The 21,248-nt window shown below is 42.8% G+C and overlaps 2 protein-coding genes across 2 annotated transcripts; one reads left to right on the top strand and one right to left on the bottom strand.

Annotated features, from left to right (window-relative positions):
• Positions 1-1,628: 1,628 nt before the first annotated feature.
• LOC121855103 lies at positions 1,629-9,548 on the bottom strand. The gene is made up of 6 exons (XM_042349941.1): positions 9,147-9,548; positions 6,289-6,512; positions 5,913-5,981; positions 5,359-5,495; positions 3,608-3,848; positions 1,629-2,710 (listed from the first exon to the last, which is right to left on the bottom strand). The coding sequence occupies exons 1-6, from the start codon at positions 9,172-9,174 to the stop codon at positions 1,955-1,957; spliced, it is 1,455 nt and encodes a 484-aa protein (XP_042205875.1). The 5' UTR covers positions 9,175-9,548; the 3' UTR covers positions 1,629-1,954.
• A 4,203-nt stretch (positions 9,549-13,751) lies between these two features.
• LOC121855102 lies at positions 13,752-17,640 on the top strand. The gene is made up of 4 exons (XM_042349940.1): positions 13,752-13,797; positions 14,085-14,221; positions 15,445-15,685; positions 16,585-17,640. The coding sequence occupies exons 2-4, from the start codon at positions 14,106-14,108 to the stop codon at positions 17,338-17,340; spliced, it is 1,113 nt and encodes a 370-aa protein (XP_042205874.1). The 5' UTR covers positions 13,752-13,797; positions 14,085-14,105; the 3' UTR covers positions 17,341-17,640.
• Positions 17,641-21,248: the final 3,608 nt, after the last annotated feature.

The following is a 21,248-nucleotide window of genomic DNA, read 5'->3' as shown; positions in this document are numbered from 1 at the left end:
CACTAGCCTTATCACCAGTCTTACACCTGCTACTAGTCTCATTAACATGCCACTAGCCTTATCACTTGCCCACTAGCTTATCACCAGTCTTACCTGCTACTCGCCTTATCACCCAGTCTTAACTTTTGCCACTAGCCCGTATCGCCACTCTTAACACCTGCCACTAGCCTTATCACCATTCTTTCCAACACCTGCCACTAGCCTTATCGCCAGTCTTAACACCTGCCACTAGCCTTATCACTTGCCACTAGCCTTATCGCCACTCTTAACACCTGCCACTAGCCTTATCCACCAGTTTAACACCTGCCACTAGCCTTATCACCAGTCATAACACCTGCCACTAGCCTTATCACCAGTCCAACACGCCTTCACACTAGCCTTATCACCAATCTTAACACCTGCCACTAGCCTTATCGCCAGTCTTAACACTTGCCACTAGCCTTATCACCAATCTTAACACCTGCCACTAGCCTTATCACCAGTCTTAACAGCTGCCACTAGCCTTATCACCAGTCTTAACACCTGTCACTAGCCTTATCACCATTCTTAACACCTGCCAGCTATCGCCAGTCTTAACACCTGCCATCCACTAGCCTTGCTCCTTGATCTTAACACCTGCCACTAGCCTTATCACCCAGTCTTAACAGCTGCCGCTAGCCTTATCACCCAGTCTTAACACCTGCCACCAACACTTATCACCAGTCTTAACACCTGCCACTAGCCTTATCCATCGAGTCTTAACACCTGCCCTAGCCTTGTCACAGTCCCTAACACCTGCCACCAGCCTTATCACCAGTCTTAACACCTGCCACTAGCCTTATCACCAGTCTTACACACTAACCTGCCATATCACCAGTCTTACACCTAGCCTTATCGCCAGTCTGCTTTACTCTTAACACCTGCCACTAGCCTTATCACCAGTCTTACCCTGCCACTAGCCTTATCGCAGTCTTACACACTGCCACCAGCCTTCACACCTGCCACTAGCCTTATCACCAATCTTAACTCCTGCCACTAGCCTTATCGCCAGTCTTAACACCTGCCACTAGCCTTATCACCAGTCTTAACACCTGCCACTAGCCTTATCACCAGTCTTAACACCTGCCACTAGCTTATCACCAGTCTTAACACCAGCCACTAGCCTTATCACCAGTCTTAACACCTGCCACTAGCCTTATCACCAGTCTTAACACCTGCCACTAGCCTTATCACCAGTCTTAACACCTGCCACTAGCCTTATCACCAGTCTTAGCACCTGCCACTAGCCTTATCACCAGTCTTAACACCTACCACTAGCTTATCACCAGTCCTAACACCTGCAGATAGTGGTTTTATTAGCGGCGATAAAGCTAAGAAACTTAGTATGATTTATAAGTCTTATCTAACTTCAGGTATACGTATTCGTGAGTAAATCCCCTTCTTAATCCCATTAAATCCTATTAAATCCCGTTAAAGTAGATCGATTTTCGTTCAATGGTCGACTAATTGAATTTAATCCTTTACCCACCTTTCCTCCTTCCCTCTCTCTTCTCACCTTTCTTTCCTCCCCTTCCCTCCCTCTTCTCACCTTTCTTTCCTCCTCATCCCTCTCTCTTCTCACCTCTCTTTCCTCCCCTTCCCTCCCTCCCTCTACCATACGGGATTCAGTGCATCATGTACAGTATAGAGTCTGGGGCGATACGTGAATTCTAACAGGATCCTGAATTAATTGACTTAATTTATAAACAAAAGAATCCAAACCTGTTATTATCTGCTCATAACCCCACGTACATGTCCTCAACTGGTAGAATTATATAGGTGTCTCCAAACTCCACTTGTAAACTCGAGATCAGAGTTTAAGGTGTAAGAATTGTTTTCATTATTCGGGATTTGTCGACACTATAAGGTAATTGGATCTGTTATTGGGACGTCTCTGTTTCTTCTTCTGTTTTAAGGTCTATCAACACTATGAGACTCAAATTCTGGGGTTGATGGATTGACTAGGGGTATCATAATACTCGGACACGCTGGAGTAGATGGGAATGTTGGAGTAGGTGGTAGGATTTCTGGAGACTGGGTTCAAGCTGTTGGAGTATTTGAGGGGAGTGTTGGAGTAGTAGGTGGGGGTATCTGATGAATAATCCTGAGTCTTGGAACGAAACTGATTGTAAAAGTAACCCCTGAGAGTTAGGTAGTCCGGGGCGGTGAGGGCGCTATGGACGTCGGAGTAACTGTGCAGAGAGATGTCAGTGTCGGGAGGGAGATGAACGTCTGACGGGTACACAGTTTTGGTGTAGTCAAGATTGTTAGGAGACACCATGGAGCTGAACACATTGTTGATATTGGAGAGACCAGAGCTGTTATGCTTGCTGGGTATACCTGAAGAAGTATTAACATAGTCCAGAGGGTTATAGAATCTTGGGTTCCTGTAAAGACTAAGATCGTTGTATGCCTCTGGGGGGCTGAAGTAACCAGGGGTGTTGGAGGAGCCATCGAGGTTGTTGGGGGAGGAATTTGAAGCGTTGGAGAATCCGTGAATGGTGGTGTATCTTGAAGCTCCGCGAATGTAGGAGGAAGGTCGAGGGTCACTTGGGTATTCGTGGGTGAGATAATGTTGAAGAGCAACCAGGAAGGCTGTAGAGGTACGCCGACGGAGGTACCCCAAGTGGCTCCCCTGACGAGGAGATGGTACTCCCCTCCTACGGGAAAACCTCTTACGCTGTGTCGTCACCTGGAGGATAGGAATGAAAAACATTATTTACTTCAGGGTAACACCTCTTGATAGTGGTTATGATGTAGTGAATAAATCAGGTTTTAGGGGACACACAGTATGAACAAGGGAGTCAGGTGAAGAATCTTTCCACCGTTCGTAATATTTTTTATTTTTTTTTTTATTTTTTTACTTTTTTTTTAAGATTTCATTGCCGAGTATGAACAGTCGAATGTAACTACTGTACATTCTAAGCTTGTTGGGTGAGATAGAGTATATCGCATAGACTGGGTTGGTTACTTTTATTTTGTAGAACCTCTATTTAACGGATTATATGAAGGGGGAGTCCATTAGATCAAGGTTTCGTTAGATATGAATCCTCCAGATAACGTAGAGCCAATTTTCACTCTTGTATATTGTCTATTCTTGAGGTAAGGATTGTGGTGAACTAAGGAACAACTTTTCTATGCGATGTTGTCTACAGCATGACTTATTGACTTAGGTGAGAAGAGAAAGTAATACATATCAGTCAACAGAAGAATAAAAATACCACCAACAAGTAAAGTTACAACAGTATTTAGGAATATTGTACTAGTTACCCCGTTAAGAGTTCAGTTTTCTCTTAAAATTACATGGAAGAAAATGGGTAAAGTTTAGGAGTAACTAATTTATCTCAGTGGCTCTATTTTCTCTCTCCATCATGGTAAAAACATGTGAGGGAGGGGAGGGGCATCATTACTGCCATGCGTACAATAATGCGTATGTTTATCCTTCTAAAGCGCTGTCATAGCTTCCTCTTAGGTAATAACATAACCGAGATGTGGGGGAAAAGGGAAAAAAAACTCACTTGCCTAAAATTATCTTAAAACTATCACAAAACACAAGAGGGTATATGAAATCACAGACGACTATGCTGACCACATTGATATCGTTGTTGATAGGAGAGTTGTCGTGTCCATTCTGAAGTACTCCGCGCATCATGACGAGGGCGCGGCGGGTGCGGGAGATCAAGATACACATCCACAGGCGTCGGCCCCCACAGGAGGCTTCATGCAACAAGTGCAGTGTTGTTACCTCCTCCAGGACCGGCGTCAGTTGTTCCCTGTTGTTTATCATCACCGTCAGCCGACACAGTAGGTTCTCTAGCATCCCCGTCAGCCTAGGAAGACACAGGTAGTGGGTGTTGAGGTGGGAGACACAGGTAGTGGGTGTTGAGGTGGGAGACACAGGTAGTGGGTGTTGAGGTGGGAGACACAGGGAGTGGGTGTTGAGGTGGGAGACACAGGTAGTGGGTATTTAGGTGGGAGACAGGTAGTGGGTATTGAGGGAGACAGGTAGTGGTGCGAGGGACAGGTAGTGTGGGGCATTGAGGTGGAGATGGGAAGAGGGAGACACAGGTAGTGGCATTGAGGTGGGAGGGGTATTTATGGGGAGACACAGGTAGTGGGTGTTGAGGTGGGAGACACAGGTAGTGGGTATTGAGGTGGGAGACACAGGTAGTGGGTATTGAGGTGGGAGACACAGGTAGTGGGTGTTGAGGTGGGAGACACAGGTAGTGGGTATTGAGGTGGGAGACACAGGTAGTGGGTGTTGAGGTGGGAGACACAGGTAGTGGGTGTTGAGGTGGGAGACACAGGTAGTGGGTGTTGAGGTGGGAGACACAGGTAGTGGGTTTTGAGGTACAAGACTCAGGTAGTGGGTTTTGAGGTTAGAGACACAGGTAGTGGGTATTGAGGTACAAGACACAGGTAGTGGGTTTTGAGGTAGAAGACACAGGTAGTGGGTGTTGAGGTGGGAGGCACAGGTAGTGGGTGACACAGAAAAGAAAGTACCTCTTGACTGCATACAAAAAAGAAAGTGTCAATTTAGAAAAGTTTCCTTCAAGAAAACATTGTAGCATGTGATCAAGAACTTACCTCTGTGCTCTCACTACCCTAACCTAACCTAACTTAACCCCTGCACGCCTGGTCACTGTCAGGTCAAGCATTCGTTGCACTTTCACGCCACAGGTACTACCGTGACAGGAAATATACACACCTCATGTATCGCTCAGAATGCTTAAAGTATACATAATACACCTACTCATGTATAGCTTAGAACACATACAGTATACATCATACACCTTCCCATGTATAGCTTAGAACACATACAGTATACATCATACACCTTCCCATGTATACCTTGAATAACTTCGCCATATTTCAATCAGGGAACATTTTAAACTTGGGCGTCAAACAATTCCCCTCAGTGACTAATACTGTTTTACTCTGGTTCAATATTATAAGTTAGGGTTCTTAGATACAGCTGAAGTCACCCTGCTAGAACAAAATTCGTTCTTTTATGTTCCTCTATAAATAAATGACCAGGTGAATGCCTTTAAATACCCGTAATTAAGCTTTTTTTATAAACTTTTTTATTCAGTGTACAGGAAAAAAGTCAAGTTGTTTTTGTTTTAAGTTTCCTGAGATGGGTATGTATGTGTCTGTGTTCCTCCTCTACCATGTAACACACACACACACACACACACACACACACACACACACACACACACACACACACACACACACACACACACACACACACACACACACACACACACACACACACACACACACACACACAATCTGTTGTTTTACTGTGTGTGTGTGTGTGTGTGTCCCTGTACTTACCGCCTGAGGTGAAGGCTGAACTGACTCGTCTCGTGGCTGCAAAAGGTGTTAGTGTGGTCGGTGTTGTTGATGGCGAAGTACAGGTGCGCCGCCAAGTAGATCAACTCTCGATGCATTTGTCTGAAGGCATCTTGTTGCTGCAGGTGATGGACAGGTGAGGTAATGGACAGGTGACAGGAGAATCTTACATGGTAGACAGGTGAGGTGATGGACAGGTGGGGTAATGGACAGGTGAGGTGATGGGCAGGTGAGGTGATGGGCAGGTGAGGTGATGGGCAGGTGACAGGAGAATCTTACATGGTAGACAGGTGAGGTAATGGACAGGTGAGGTGATGGGCAGGTGAGGTGATGCACAGGTGAAAGAGTCCTAATATACAGTAAGCACAGACAGTATAACACTCAATCTTCTTCAGCAGACAGAGAATGCTAACAAACATCCCAGTAACTATCCCCCAATTTCAAAAGATATTTCCCCAATTTCACAAGATATTTCCCCAATTTCACAAGATATTTCTCCAATTTCACAAGATATTTCCCCAATTTGCCCAACTCACTGTGGTATCGTCGATGACAGGTAGGGCGGGCAGCGTGTTCAGGGAGAACGGTGTGTTACACTCGTTGTTCTGTGGAGTGTCCAAGAAATAATATCATTAAGAGTCGGATATTACTTACAGTCGTCTGCACTTATATGTGGCACCGCTGTGTTTGTTTATATCGTTAGTAAAACTCCCGGAGTGGCCCTTAAGGCACCTCGCAATAGTAAATAAACATTCCTACAGAGTTGTCACATTTCACAAAACGCACCAGCCTGTGTACCAGGAATAAGTGCAGGCGACTGTACAAGGAGAGAGTAAAAATAGTAAACACAATTTGTGAACTCTTAGAAAAAATAAACGTCAGAAATGTGAGAAAAAATTCATTTGTACTCACCAAGATGGTCTGGATACTGATGAGGGACGCGTTAGCGAAGTGTATGTTGCTGTAGGCTACCCGACGCACCTGGTCGAAAGATAATGCAGGATTCCGATCGTCACCTCCTTCGGGATTCTGCTCCTGGAGGTGGCAGGGGTTGGTGAGGTAACCAGAGACCCCCGGGATGGATACCACGGCCACTGTGCCATCCTGCCCTCTCACCACCACCAGCAGGAACAGACCTGTAGCAGATGGCAGGGAGCTGAACACACCTATAGCAGATGGCAGGGAGCTGGTTTCATACCTTTTTTATGTCTCTCTTTCTGGTCTGACGTTTCTTTCGTTCTTATTCTCAGTCAGACGATAACCACACCAAAACAAACACCCACAAACGCCTCTTCTATTAAAGCACTACTGGAGGTGGGTAGAGCTTCACCTCCCAGCTGTTGTCTCTTGTAATCTATGTCGTGTATGGTCCATCAGGTACACTAATAAGTTCACCAGGTGTGTCTCCGTCAATCAGAGGTTTGTTGTGTCATACTTTATTACGGGAGGTTACCGTGCATCACAGCAACATGCGTTCTGATGGAGTGTACATCGGACTCCTGGATACTTTCTGGTTGTTTGTAGTTGAATTCCTCAACTGTTAGTCTATCCAAATGACTAAGAACAAAGACGAGTTTTAATTTCATCTTATATCTTTCCGTAACGACATTGTTGACGCCTCGTTTAGTCATTAGGATGGTTTATGTAGCTGTCAATGGGAATTTATTCAGTCTTTCTCGTATGTTTAAACTCATAAACAAACTGTGACCTTTACTGTATATAAGGGGGTTCTCTTAACCCCTTGTGCACGGGCTGAATAAACTCATCTGGCATTGACCAAATATTAATAATGTCCCGGGAGTGAATAGGATAAAGGTGTGCCTGCCTGACTACCTGTCGCCTCTGGTTAATGATTACAACAGCTCGCTCTCACGGGTAAATGTCCGACAGTCATGAAGGGTAAAATATCTACGTGTTGTGTGAGTGAGTGTTGTAAGTCCTTCTGTTGTATGTTGTGAGTATTGTAAGTCCCTCTGTTGTATGTTGCGAGTGTTGTAAGTCCCTCTGTTGTTTGTTGTGAGTGTTGTAAGTCCCTCTGTTGTATGTTGTGAGTGTTGTAAGTCCCTCTGTTGTATGTTGCGAGTGTTGTAAGTCCCACTGTTGTATGTTGTGAGGGTTGTAAGTCCCACTGTTGTATGTTGTGAGGGTTGTAAGTCCCACTGTTGTATGTTGTGAGTGTTGTAGAGATCCACTGTTGCATGTTGTGAGTGTTGTAAGTCCCACTGTTGTATGTTGTGAGGGTTATATAAGTCCCACTGTTGTATGTTGTGAGTGTTGTAAGTCACTGTTGCATGTTGTGAGTGTTGTAAGTCCCACTGTTGTATGTTGTGAGGGTTATGCAGAAGTCTCTCTGTTGTATGTTGTGAGGGTTGTATTAAAGTCCCTCTGTTGTATGTTGTATGAGTGTTGTAAGTCCCACTGTTGCATGTTGTGAGTGTTGTAAGTCCCACTGTTGTATGTTGTGAGTGTTGTAAGTCCCACTGTTGTATGTTGTGAGTGTTGTAAGTCCCACTGTTGTATGTTGTGAGTGTTGTAAGTCCCACTGTTGTATGTTGTGAGTGTTGTAAGTCCCTCTGTTGTATGTTGTGAGTGTTGTAAGTCCCTCCTATTTGTATGTTGTAGTGTTGTGGGATCCCTCTGTTGTACATGTTGTGTGAGTGTTGTAAGTCTCTCTGTTGTATGTTGTGGAGTGTTGTAGAATCTCTCTGTTGTATGTTGTGAGTGTTGTAGAGTCTCTCTCTGTTGTATGTTGTGGTGTTGTAGAATCCCTCTGTTGTATGTTGTGAGTGTTGTAAGTCCCTCTGTTGTATGTTGTGAGTGTTGTAAGTCCCTCTGTTGTATGTTGTGAGTGTTGTAAGTCCCACTGTTGTATGTTGTGAGTGTTGTAAGTCCCTCTGTTGTATGTTGTGAGTGTTGTAAGTCCCTCTGTTGTATGTTGTGAGTGTTGTAAGTCCCTCTGTTGTATGTTGTGAGTGTTGTAAGTCCCTCTGTTGTATGTTGTGAGTGTTGTAAGTCCCTCTGTTGTATGTTGTGAGTGTTGTAAGTCCCTCTGTTGCATGTTGTGAGTGTTGTAAGTCCCACTGTTGTATGTTGTGAGTGTTGTAAGTCCCACTGTTGTATGTTGTGAGTGTTGTAAGTCCCTCTGTTGTATGTTGCGAGTGTTGTATGTCCCTCTGTTGTTAGAATACTGTACAGGAAAATGGTTAATGTTGGAACTTTTATCTTGCGATGTTTTGTTTGTGATGTTGAATTGAATTGAAACAGTTTATTTAACCAGACAAACACAGATACAGAGCGGATAATAATAACAATATTAACATGGCTGAGCCAGTTGAGAACCTGAGCTGCACCTGATATATACTATAGAATTATCTCAAGGAAGTATTATGTAACATTTAGTAACATCTGGAATAGTACAATAGCATGGTGGTAATAACAACATCTCATAATGTTACCACGGCTGAAGAGTTCTGAAAAATAACCATCTTTATCATGTATACAACAGTGTTCGTTTTAAGGCTCGTCCAGACTTAGCTCGTTCACGTTCGTTGAAGCTCCTTTTCGTTCGCTGACACACACACACACACACACACACACACACCGACTGCTGTACGTATTTGCATGGTCTCGGATTCACAGGTTTTATGAATCTCAGGGCTCATGGATGGGAGAGTCGATCGATCCACGTCTACATACACAGTATACACAAACACACATACACTCACAGGAAAATTACCAAGAAAAATTCAACAAACGTAATTATTTCTTACCTGTTAGAAGCAGCGGCTGTAATGCCATTTGGTGAGAAGTTTTGCTCAGTTTACAGGCAGATGAAGAAGCTAGGAGCGATACCTAACGAAAACTTTCTAAACAACGTTACTGGTTTCTAAATTCTTCGACTCAATGACACCCTTTTTTTGGTAATCTCGCTTTTAATATACATATATAATTTTTATGTATTTAGAATTTATTACTTCCGTGTTATTAAGTGACTTATTATTCTTTCATAGGTTGAAATATTGAGAGAAATGCGTTAGTTTTACTGGAACCAACGTTACTTTAGTGAAGTGGCGTATGAAGGTGTCCACGATAATATGTTGGTTCTGGGAGAGATGTTTTGTTGTATAAGTTACCAACGAGACGACAACCCACTTCTGCCGCCACGCTCGCCCTTCAAGCTCGAAGTGAGGACGATCCTACGACGACACTGATCTTATAAACCCTGCTGGAAGGCCCCGGACACACACACACACACACACACACACACACACACACACACACACACACACACACGCGTAGGAAATCCCTTCAATCCCCGTATATACATTAGCATAATAAGGTAAATTGTATTTGAAAAAGACTTGCGTTTAGTTGAATATCATAATTTTATTTTATTGTTTGTATCCAGCTCTGGTGCGATTATTGTTAGAGACAATATGACACAACGGACGAAAGATTTTGACAACCCTACCGAGACAACAGGAGTCACAGTGTTCATTATGTAATTCATCGATCACCCTGCGTATAGATACTTTTTGGAGTGTGTGTGTACATCTTAAATGAGCCAGTGTTTGAGAACAGTATGTTGGGTGTGTAACATGGAATAACAAACACAAAAATATAAATGGGATGAAGGAAAAGAGTGTCTGGCAGAGAGCGGTTCATGGTCGGTGTGGAGGTAACGAGAGTATTTTAACTGAGAGAAGAAGAAGAAGAAGAAGAAGAAGAAGCGATGGAAGGCGCAATAGAAGTGAAAAAAGATCAAAAGTGAGAAACAATATATGTATGTTGTGTTGTTAAGTAAGAACAACAATTGAGACCCTGCAATTGTGTGTAAATGAGACAGAAAGCCAGACCAGCAACCTGGAACTTGGTCACAATTTTCGTAATGCCATACAGGCTTCAAAGAGTGGAAAATGCATTATTACTATTATTATTATTATTATTATTATTATTATTATTATTATTATTATTATTATTATTATTAAAAAGAGCTAAAACATATGTAACAACATAGAATCTCCTAAAACAATTCCTCACAGTCTAAGCCAGCTCAAAGGATCAGGAACACACACTGTCTCTCTCTCTCTCTCAGCATAATACATATACAGTAATTCAGTTCCCTCCGCTTTGGCTTACACCCGCCTATATCCCCATAGTTCATGTGGTTTAAATTATAAGAGTAATATATGTGATGGAGGCAGCGGGCACACGCAGGAAGTTGACCACTGTCGGCTTTACAAGATAGATCCTACTGTGTGTGTGTGTGTGTGTGTGTGTGTGTGTGTCGGGGCCTTCCAGCAGGGTTTATAAGATCAGTGTCGTCGTAGGATCGTCCTCACTTCGAGCTTGAAGGGCGAGCGTGGCGGCAGAAGTGGGTTGTCGTCTCGTTGGTAACTTATACAACAATACATCTCTCCCAGAACCAACATATTATCGTGGACACCTTCATACGCCACTACACTAAAGTAACGTTGGTTCCAGTAAAACTAACGCAATTCTCTCAATATTTTAACCTATGGAAGAATAATAAGTCACTTAATAACACGGAAGTAATAAATTCTAAATACATAAAAAATATATATGTATATTAAAAGCGAGATTACCAAAAAAATGGTGTCATTGAGTTGAAGAATTTAGAAACCAGTAACGTTGTTTAGGAAGTTTTCGTTAGGTATCGCTCCTAGCTTCTTCATCTGCCTGTAAACTGAGCAAAACTTCTCACCAAATGGCATTACAACCGCTGCTTCTAACAGGTAAGAAATAATTACGTTTGTTGAATTTTTCTTGGTAATTTTCCTCTGAGTGTATGTGTGTTTGTGTATACTGTGTATGTAGACGTGGATCGATCGACTCTCCCATCCATGAGCCCTGAGATTCATAAAACCTGTGAATCCGAGACCATGCAAATACGTACAGCAGTCGGTGTGTGTGTGTGTGTGTGTCAGCGAACGAAAAGGAGCTTCAACGAACGTGAACGAGCTAAGTCTGGACGAGCCTTAAAACGAACATTGTTGTATACATGATAAAGATGGTTATTTTTCAGAACTCTTCAGCCGTGGTAACATTATGAGATGTTCTTATTACCACCATGCTATTGTACTATTCCAGATGTTACTAAATGTTACATAATACTTCCTTGAGATAATTCTATAGTATATATCAGGTGCAGCTCAGGTTCTCAACTGGCTCAGCCATGTTAATATTGTTATTATTATCCGCTCTGTATCTGTGTTTGTCTGGTTAAATAAACTGTTTCAATTCAATTCAACATCACAAACAAAACATCACAAGATAAAAGTTCCAACATTAACCATTTTCCTGTACAGTATTCTAACAACAGAGGGACTTACAACACTCACAACATGCAACAGAGGGACTTACAACACTCACAACATACAACAGTGGGACTTACAACCCTCACAACATACAACAGAGGGACTTACAACCCTCACAACATACAACAGTGGGACTTACAACACTCACAACATACAACAGAGGGACTTACAACACTCACAACATACAACAGAGGGACTTACAACACTCACAACATACAACAGAGGGACTTACAACCCTCACAACATACAACAGAGGGACTTACAACACTCACAACATGAGGGACTTACAACACTCACAACATACAACAGAGGGACTTACAATACTCACAACATACAACAGAGGGACTTACAACACTCACAACATACAACAGAGGGACTTACAACACTCACAACATACAACAGAGGGACTTACAACACTCACAACATACAACAGAGGGACTTACAACACTCACAACATACAACAGAGGGACTTACAACACTCACAACATACAACAGAGGGACTTACAACACTCACAACATACAACAGAGGGACTTACAACACTCACAACATACAACAGAGGGACTTACAACACTCACTCACACAACACGTAGATATTTTACCCTTCATGACTGTCGGACATTTACCCGTGAGAGCGAGCTGTTGTAATCATTAACCAGAAGCGACAGGTAGTCAGGCAGGCACACCTTTATCCTATTCACTCCCGGGACATTATTAATATTTGGTCAATGCCAGATGAGTTTATTCAGCCCGTGCACAAGGGGTTAAGAGAACCCCCTTATATACAGTAAAGGTCATAGTTTGTTTATGAGTTTAAACATACGAGAAAGACTGAATAAATTCCCATTGACAGCTACATAAACCATCCTAATGACTAAACGAGGCGTCAACAATGTCGTTACGGAAAGATATAAGATGAAATTAAAACTCGTCTTTGTTCTTAGTCATTTGGATAGACTAACAGTTGAGGAATTCAACTACAAACAACCAGAAAGTATCCAGGAGTCCGATGTACACTCCATCAGAACGCATGTTGCTGTGATGCACGGTAACCTCCCGTAATAAAGTATGACACAACAAACCTCTGATTGACGGAGACACACCTGGTGAACTTATTAGTGTACCTGATGGACCATACACGACATAGATTACAAGAGACAACAGCTGGGAGGTGAAGCTCTACCCACCTCCAGTAGTGCTTTAATAGAAGAGGCGTTTGTGGGTGTTTGTTTTGGTGTGGTTATCGTCTGACTGAGAATAAGAACGAAAGAAACGTCAGACCAGAAAGAGAGACATAAAAAAGGTATGAAACCAGCTCCCTGCCATCTGCTATAGGTGTGTTCAGCTCCCTGCCATCTGCTATAGGTGTGTTCAGCTCCCTGCCATCTGCTATAGGTGTGTTCAGCTCCCTGCCATCTGCTATAGGTGTGTTCAGCTCCCTGCCATCTGCTATAGGTGTGTTCAGCTCCCTGCCATCTGCTACAGGTCTGTTCCTGCTGGTGGTGGTGAGAGGGCAGGATGGCACAGTGGCCGTGGTATCCATCCCGGGGGTCTCTGGTTACCTCACCAACCCCTGCCACCTCCAGGAGCAGAATCCCGAAGGAGGTGACGATCAGAATCCTGCATTATCTTTCGACCAGGTGCGTCGGGTAGCCTACAGCAACATACACTTCGCTAACGCGTCCCTCATCAGTATCCAGACCATCTTGGTGAGTACAAATGAATTTTTTCTCACATTTCTGACGTTTATTTTTTCTAAGAGTTCACAAATTGTGTTTACTATTTTTACTCTCTCCTTGTACAGTCGCCTGCACTTATTCCTGGTACACAGGCTGGTGCGTTTTGTGAAATGTGACAACTCTGTAGGAATGTTTATTTACTATTGCGAGGTGCCTTAAGGGCCACTCCGGGAGTTTTACTAACGATATAAACAAACACAGCGGTGCCACATATAAGTGCAGACGACTGTAAGTAATATCCGACTCTTAATGATATTATTTCTTGGACACTCCACAGAACAACGAGTGTAACACACCGTTCTCCCTGAACACGCTGCCCGCTCTACCTGTCATCGACGATACCACAGTGAGTTGGGCAAATTGGGGAAATATCTTGTGAAATTGGGGAAATATCTTGTGAAATTGGAGAAATATCTTGTGAAATTGGGGGATAGTTACTGGGATGTTTGTTAGCATTCTCTGTCTGCTGAAGACGATTGAGTGTTATACTGTCTGTGCTTACTGTATATTAGGACTCTTTCACCTGTGCATCACCTCACCTGCCCATCACCTCACCTGTCCATCACCTCACCTGTCTACCATGTAAGATTCTCCTGTCACCTGTCCATTACCTCACCTGTCCATCACCTGCAGCAACAAGATGCCTTCAGACAAATGCATCGAGAGTTGATCTACTTGGCGGCGCACCTGTACTTCGCCATCAACAACACCGACCACACTAACACCTTTTGCAGCCACGAGACGAGTCAGTTCAGCCTTCACCTCAGGCGGTAAGTACAGGGACACACACACACACACACACAGTAAAACAACAGATTGTGTGTGTGTGTGTGTGTGTGTGTGTGTGTGTGTGTGTGTGTGTGTGTTACATGGTAGAGGAGGAACACAGACACATACATACCCATCTCAGGAAACTTAAAACAAAAACAACTTGACTTTTTTCCTGTACACTGAATAAAAAAGTTTATAAAGAAAGCTTAATTACGGGTATTTAAAGGCATTCACCTGGTCATTTATTTATAGAGGAACATAAAAGAACGAATTTTGTTCTAGCAGGGTGACTTCAGCTGTATCTAAGAACCCTAACTTATAATATTGAACCAGAGTAAAACAGTATTAGTCACTGAGGGGAATTGTTTGACGCCCAAGTTTAAAATGTTCCCTGATTGAAATATGGCGAAGTTATTCAAGGTATACATGGGAAGGTGTATGATGTATACTGTATGTGTTCTAAGCTATACATGGGAAGGTGTATGATGTATACTGTATGTGTTCTAAGCTATACATGGGAAGGTGTATGATGTATACTGTATGTGTTCTAAGCTATACATGGGAAGGTGTATGATGTATACTGTATGTGTTCTAAGCTATACATGGGAAGGTGTATGATGTATACTGTATGTGTTCTAAGCTATACATGAGTAGGTGTATTATGTATACTTTAAGCATTCTGAGCGATACATGAGGTGTGTATATTTCCTGTCACGGTAGTACCTGTGGCGTGAAAGTGCAACGAATGCTTGACCTGACAGTGACCAGGCGTGCAGGGGTTAAGTTAGGTTAGGTTAGGGTAGTGAGAGCACAGAGGTAAGTTCTTGATCACATGCTACAATGTTTTCTTGAAGGAAACTTTTCTAAATTGACACTTTCTTTTTTGTATGCAGTCAAGAGGTACTTTCTTTTCTGTGTCACCCACTACCTGTGCCTCCCACCTCAACACCCACTACCTGTGTCTTCTACCTCAAAACCCACTACCTGTGTCTTGTACCTCAATACCCACTACCTGTGTCTCTAACCTCAAAACCCACTACCTGAGTCTTGTACCTCAAAACCCACTACCTGTGTCTCCCACCTCAACACCCACTACCTGTGTCTCCCACCTCAACACCCACTACCTGTGTCTCCCACCTCAACACCCACTACCTGTGTCTCCCACCTCAATACCCACTACCTGTGTCTCCCACCTCAACACCCACTACCTGTGTCTTCCTAGGCTGACGGGGATGCTAGAGAACCTACTGTGTCGGCTGACGGTGATGATAAACAACAGGGAACAACTGACGCCGGTCCTGGAGGAGGTAACAACACTGCACTTGTTGCATGAAGCCTCCTGTGGGGGCCGACGCCTGTGGATGTGTATCTTGATCTCCCGCACCCGCCGCGCCCTCGTCATGATGCGCGGAGTGCTTCAGAATGGACACAACAACTCTCCTATCAACAACGATATCAATGTGGTCAGTATAGTCGACTGTGATTTCATATACCCTCTTGTGTTTTGTGATAGTTTTAAGATAATTTTAGGCAAGTGAGTTTTTTTTCCCTTTTCCCCCACATCTCGGTTATGTTATTAACTAAGAGGAAGTTATGACAGCGCTTTAGAAGGATATACACACGCATTATTGTACGCATGGCAGTAATGATGCTCCTCCCCTCCCTTACATGTTTTTACCATGATGGAGAGAGAAAATAGAGCCACTGAGATAAATTAGTTACTCCTAAACTTTACCTATTTTCTTCCATGTAATCCTAAGAGAAAACTGAACTCTTACCGGGGTAACTAGTACAATATTCCTAAATACTGTTGTAACTTTACTTGTTGGTGGTATTTTTATTCTTCTGTTGACTGATATGTATTACTTTCTCTTCTCACCTAAGTCAATAAGTCATGCTGTAGACAACATCGCATAGAAAAGTTGTTCCTTAGTTCCCCACAATCCTTACCTCAAGAATAGACAATATACAAGAGTGAAAATTGGCTCTACGTTATCTGGAGGATTCATATCTAACGAAACCTTGCTCTAATGGACTCCCCCTTCATATAATCCGTTAAATAGAGGTTCTACAAAATAAAAGTAACCAACCCAGTCTATGCGATATACTCTATCTCACCCAACAAGCTTAGAATGTACAGTAGTTACATTCGACTGTTCATACTCGGCAATGAAATCTTAAAAAAAAAGTAAAAAAATAAAAAAAAATTAATAAAAAATATTACGAACGGTGGAAAGATTCTTCACCTGACTCCCTTGTTCATACTGTGTGTCCCCTAAAACCTGATTTATTCACTACATCATAACCACTATCAAGAGGTGTTACCCTGAAGTAAATAATGTTATTCATTCCTATCCTCCAGGTGACGACACAGCGTAAGAGGTTTTCCCGTAGGAGGGGAGTATCATCTCCTCGTCAGGGGAGCCACTTGGGGTACCTCCGTCGGCGTACCTCTACAGCCTTCCTGGTTGCTCTTCAACATTATCTCACCCACGAATACCCAAGCGACCCTCGACCTTCCTCCTACATTCGCGGAGCTTCAAGATACACCACCATTCACGGATTCTCCAACGCTTCAAATTCCTCCCCCAACAACCTCGATGGCTCCTCCAACACCCCTGGTTACTTCAGCCCCCCAGAGGCATACAACGATCTTAGTCTTTACAGGAACCCAAGATTCTATAACCCTCTGGACTATGTTAATACTTCTTCAGGTATACCCAGCAAGCATAACAGCTCTGGTCTCTCCAATATCAACAATGTGTTCAGCTCCATGGTGTCTCCTAACAATCTTGACTACACCAAAACTGTGTACCCGTCAGACGTTCATCTCCCTCCCGACACTGACATCTCTCTGCACAGTTACTCCGACGTCCATAGCGCCCTCACCGCCCCGGACTACCTAACTCTCAGGGGTTACTTTTACAATCAGTTTCGTTCCAAGACTCAGGATTATTCATCAGATACCCCCAGCTACTACTCCAACACTCCCCTCAAATACTCCAACAGCTTGAACCCAGTCTCCAGAAATCCTACCACCTACTCCAACATTCCCATCTACTCCAGCGTGTCCGAGTATTATGATACCCCTAGTCAATCCATCAACCCCAGAATTTGAGTCTCATAGTGTTGATAGACCTTAAAACAGAAGAAGAAACAGAGACGTCCCAATAACAGATCCAATTACCTTATAGTGTCGACAAATCCCGAATAATGAAAACAATTCTTACACCTTAAACTCTGATCTCGAGTTTACAAGTGGAGTTTGGAGACACCTATATAATTCTACCAGTTGAGGACATGTACGTGGGGTTATGAGCAGATAATAACAGGTTTGGATTCTTTTGTTTATAAATTAAGTCAATTAATTCAGGATCCTGTTAGAATTCACGTATCGCCCCAGACTCTATACTGTACATGATGCACTGAATCCCATATGGTAGAGGGAGGGAGGGAAGGGGAGGAAAGAGAGGTGAGAAGAGAGAGGGATGAGGAGGAAAGAGAGGTGAGAAGAGAGAGGGATGAGGAGGAAAGAAAGGTGAGAAGAGGGAGGGAAGGGGAGGAAAGAAAGGTGAGAAGAGAGGTGAGAAGAGAGGAAGGGGGAGGAAAGGTGGGTTAAGGATTAAATTCAATCAGTCGACCATTGAACGAAAATCGATCTACTTTAACGGGATTTAATAGGATTTAATGGGATTAAGAAGGGGATTTACTCACGAATACGTATACCTGAAGTTAGATAAGACTTATAAATCATACTAAGTTTCTTAGCTTTATCGCCGCTAATAAAACCACTATCTGCAGGTGTTAGGACTGGTGATAAGCGAGTGGGAGGTGTTAAGACTGGTGATAAGGCTAGTGGCAGGTGTTAAGACTGGTGATAAGGCTAGTGGCAGGTGTTAAGACTGGTGATAAGCTAGTGGCAGGTGTTAAGACTGGTGATAAGGCTAGTGGCAGGTGTTAAGACTGGTGATAAGGCTAGTGGCAGGTGTTAAGACTGGTGATAAGGCTAGTGGCTGGTGTTAAGACTGGTGATAAGGCTAGTGGCAGGTGTTAAGACTGGTGATATGGGTACTAGGAGGTCATGGAGTGTGGATATGTCTAGTTAAAGATACTAGTAGTTATATGACTGTGTTAAAGAGGGTGACAAGACGTGCACAAAGGTCCTGATAAATGATGATAAATACTGGTTCTTTTTCCTGAGCTGGTGATAATGAAGAAAGAGGGATTTGGGATTCAGTGTTTAATAATGAATAATATTGATGGAATATATTGAATCATGAAAGAGAATGAATATCGTGTATAAATATAGTATACTGCATAATATTCTTGGAGTTTAATGAATACCTTTATTAACCTACACCTTAACTACACCTACACAAAGATACACCAACACAAGGAAGGGTGTAACGCAGGGTGGCTAAACTCATCCCTGAAATATAACATATGGAATATTGCCCCAAGTGTCGGACGGTCTCTGAGACTGACAGCTGGTCAATACTGCATGTGGTGGTCAATACTTTACAACAACAACAACAACAACAACAATAATAATAATAATAATAATAATAATAATAATAATAATAATAATAATAATAATAATAATAATAATAATAATAATAATAATATTTTCACAAGTATAGGAAGAAGATAAATAAGTGGATGACATGACAACCCAGCAGCCTGAAGGGCCAAGTGAGAACATACTGTGGTTAAAGTGTTTTTTATTTTTTTGTGGTGTGGTAGTAACGGGTTGTGTTATATACTATTTGTGGGATAACATCTGATGATCGATTGCGATAATTACACCCCTGGGGAAGCAACAGTCGACATCTCATCCAGGCTGTAACATATCTTCTGGGCTGCTGCTTCTGTTCGGATATCACCTCCGCGAGTCTGGCGTAGAAGCATCTTGCACTTGGTCCCATCCCACCAGAGGTTGTGAACACTAGAGGAGTGAAGCTGCCTTGATCAACGTTCTGAATTCTCTCTCCGTATGCTCTTATCTTGTCGTTCTCGTTCCTCCTGCGTGCAGCATCGAGAGCTAAGTTACGGTAACTTGCGGCCATGGGATAAAAAATCCTGATGTCGAAGAAAGCTCGCTGTCCCCGCCCAGAATCCTCGAGCACTGACGTCAGCACGGGCTTCGTTGGATGTGTTTGAAGTCCTATGTTGGAAATTCTCACTGTCCAATGGAAGGAGGGTCGGTTCTACCCTGACATCATGGCAGATTTCCTTCAACTACTACTGTACTACTACTACTACTACTTTGCTGTCACTCGGAATCGAGTATGACGATCATCCAGCTATGATACAGTGATAAGAATTATTAAGGATGATACCGTTGGTCAGCTCTGAGGTGACTAGAGAGGCCGATACGGGACCGGCAGTGTCGTCCACAGATGTTGCACATGTGGAGGGCTACATCTAGTGCGGAAGGGGCGGCGGCAGCGTCTTTCTGGCGTTGGAGCTTGTTTGCCAATTTTCCGCCTCAGGAAGAATTGAATTAAATTGAATTGAAACAGTTTATTTAGCCAGAAAAACACAGATATAGAGTGGATAATAATAACAATATTAACATGGCTGAGCCAGTTGAGAACCTGCGCTCTCTTTTAGGCACCTGATATATACTATACATTTACCTCAAGGAAGTATTATGTAACATTTAGTATCATCTGGAATAGTATAATAGCATGGTAGTAATAAGAACATCTCATAATGTTACTAGTGTTATCACTCTAATATTTATTTATTTTATTTATTTATTTAATTTTTATTTTATTTTTTATTTATATTTTAAGTATATACATAAATTACAGTGGAATTGAAAACATAAGTATAATGGGGGAGCAGTACTGCATGGGTTGCACAGTAATAAGGTTGAACAAGAGGACAGAACTGTCAGGATTATGTCTAGTTTGCAAATATGTTTATTGCAATGGTAATTTCTTACCTATTTACATGATAATTTCCAATAAAACGGTTTTGATGTTACAATAAATGCAGGTACTGTAAATATAGTAGGTTTACAAGAAATATTAATACTTAGACAATAGATATTTTTCAAGAGATGATTTAAAGGAAGGGAGCGTAGTCTTTGCTCGGATGGGTGGGGGTAAGTTGTTCCACACTTCACACTGTGATATTTCATGGAAGTCTGGGACTGAGAGGAGGACTGTTTAGGAGGACTCAGGCGACAATCTTATCAGCTACGGACAGCAGCGAGATCCCGTGGTAGTTGCCACAGTCAGACCGGTCTCCCCTGTTCTTATAAATGTTGATGATGGAGACGTCTTTAAGAGCTTGGGGGATTTCCTCCTTTTCCCATTTTTGCTCCAGGAGAGAGAGTGGAGACGGCTGGTAAGCAGAGGGCCTCCTGCTTTATACACCTCGTCTGGGACTCCATCAGACCCTGAGGCTTTGTTGTTTTTCATCTGTTTGATGGCAGTGGCTACTTCATCCAGGGATTGGGGATAGCTGCGGTGGGTCAGCTCTGGATGCTGAGGGACGAGCTGGATAATCAGGACATCCATATCGATGTTTCTTTTGAGCAGCGAATGGTAGTGCTCTTTCCAGAGCTGAAGGATGCCTTCTTCGTCTTTAATTAGGGAGTTACCTTCGGATGAGAAGAGGGGGGGGGGGGGCTCCGCCACGAATGATTGGCCCATAAAATGTTCTAGTGGAATTGAAAAATTCGCTCATCTTGTGTTGATCTGCAAGTTTTCTCATTTCACGTGCTTTATTTTTATACCAGTCGTTCTTTAGATTGTGAAGTTCGCTCTGGGCCACCACTTTCTTCTTGCCGAAGGTATCAGTAATGGTTCGAGAGTGAGGGACAATTTCGTCCTTATTTGTGTTTGTAACTTTTGCATTTAACATTGTCTGTCGTGTATTGAAGTAACCTTAAATTTTAAGTGATAAATATTAAGGACTAAGTTGTGCTGAGTTGCCAATTTGTTTTTGTTTTTTGTTAAGCCATATGTGCCCTCATTATTATATTCATCTTTAACGTAATTCAAGTTGCTAAGT

This window comes from Homarus americanus, unplaced genomic scaffold, assembly GCF_018991925.1.
Source record: "Homarus americanus isolate GMGI-L3 unplaced genomic scaffold, GMGI_Hamer_2.0 scaffold3005, whole genome shotgun sequence".
NCBI lineage: Eukaryota > Metazoa > Arthropoda > Malacostraca > Decapoda > Nephropidae > Homarus > Homarus americanus.
Note: the sequence above shows the minus strand (reverse complement) of the source record. Positions and strands in the feature narration are given on the sequence as shown.

Coding starts and splice junctions, on each gene's coding strand:
- LOC121855103 (XM_042349941.1), bottom strand. CDS start 9,174: ATGGCATTACAGCCGCTGCTTCTAACAG. Junction 6,513..9,146: donor ACAGCCGCTGCTTCTAACAG/GTAAGAAATAAT, acceptor CATCTGCTACAG/GTCTGTTCCTGCTGGTGGTG. Junction 5,496..5,912: donor CTGTCATCGACGATACCACA/GTGAGTTGGGCA, acceptor CATCACCTGCAG/CAACAAGATGCCTTCAGACA.
- LOC121855102 (XM_042349940.1), top strand. CDS start 14,106: ATGCATCGAGAGTTGATCTACTTGGCGGCGCACCTGTACTTCGCCATC. Junction 14,222..15,444: donor TTCAGCCTTCACCTCAGGCG/GTAAGTACAGGG, acceptor GTGTCTTCCTAG/GCTGACGGGGATGCTAGAGA. Junction 15,686..16,584: donor TCAACAACGATATCAATGTG/GTCAGTATAGTC, acceptor CCTATCCTCCAG/GTGACGACACAGCGTAAGAG.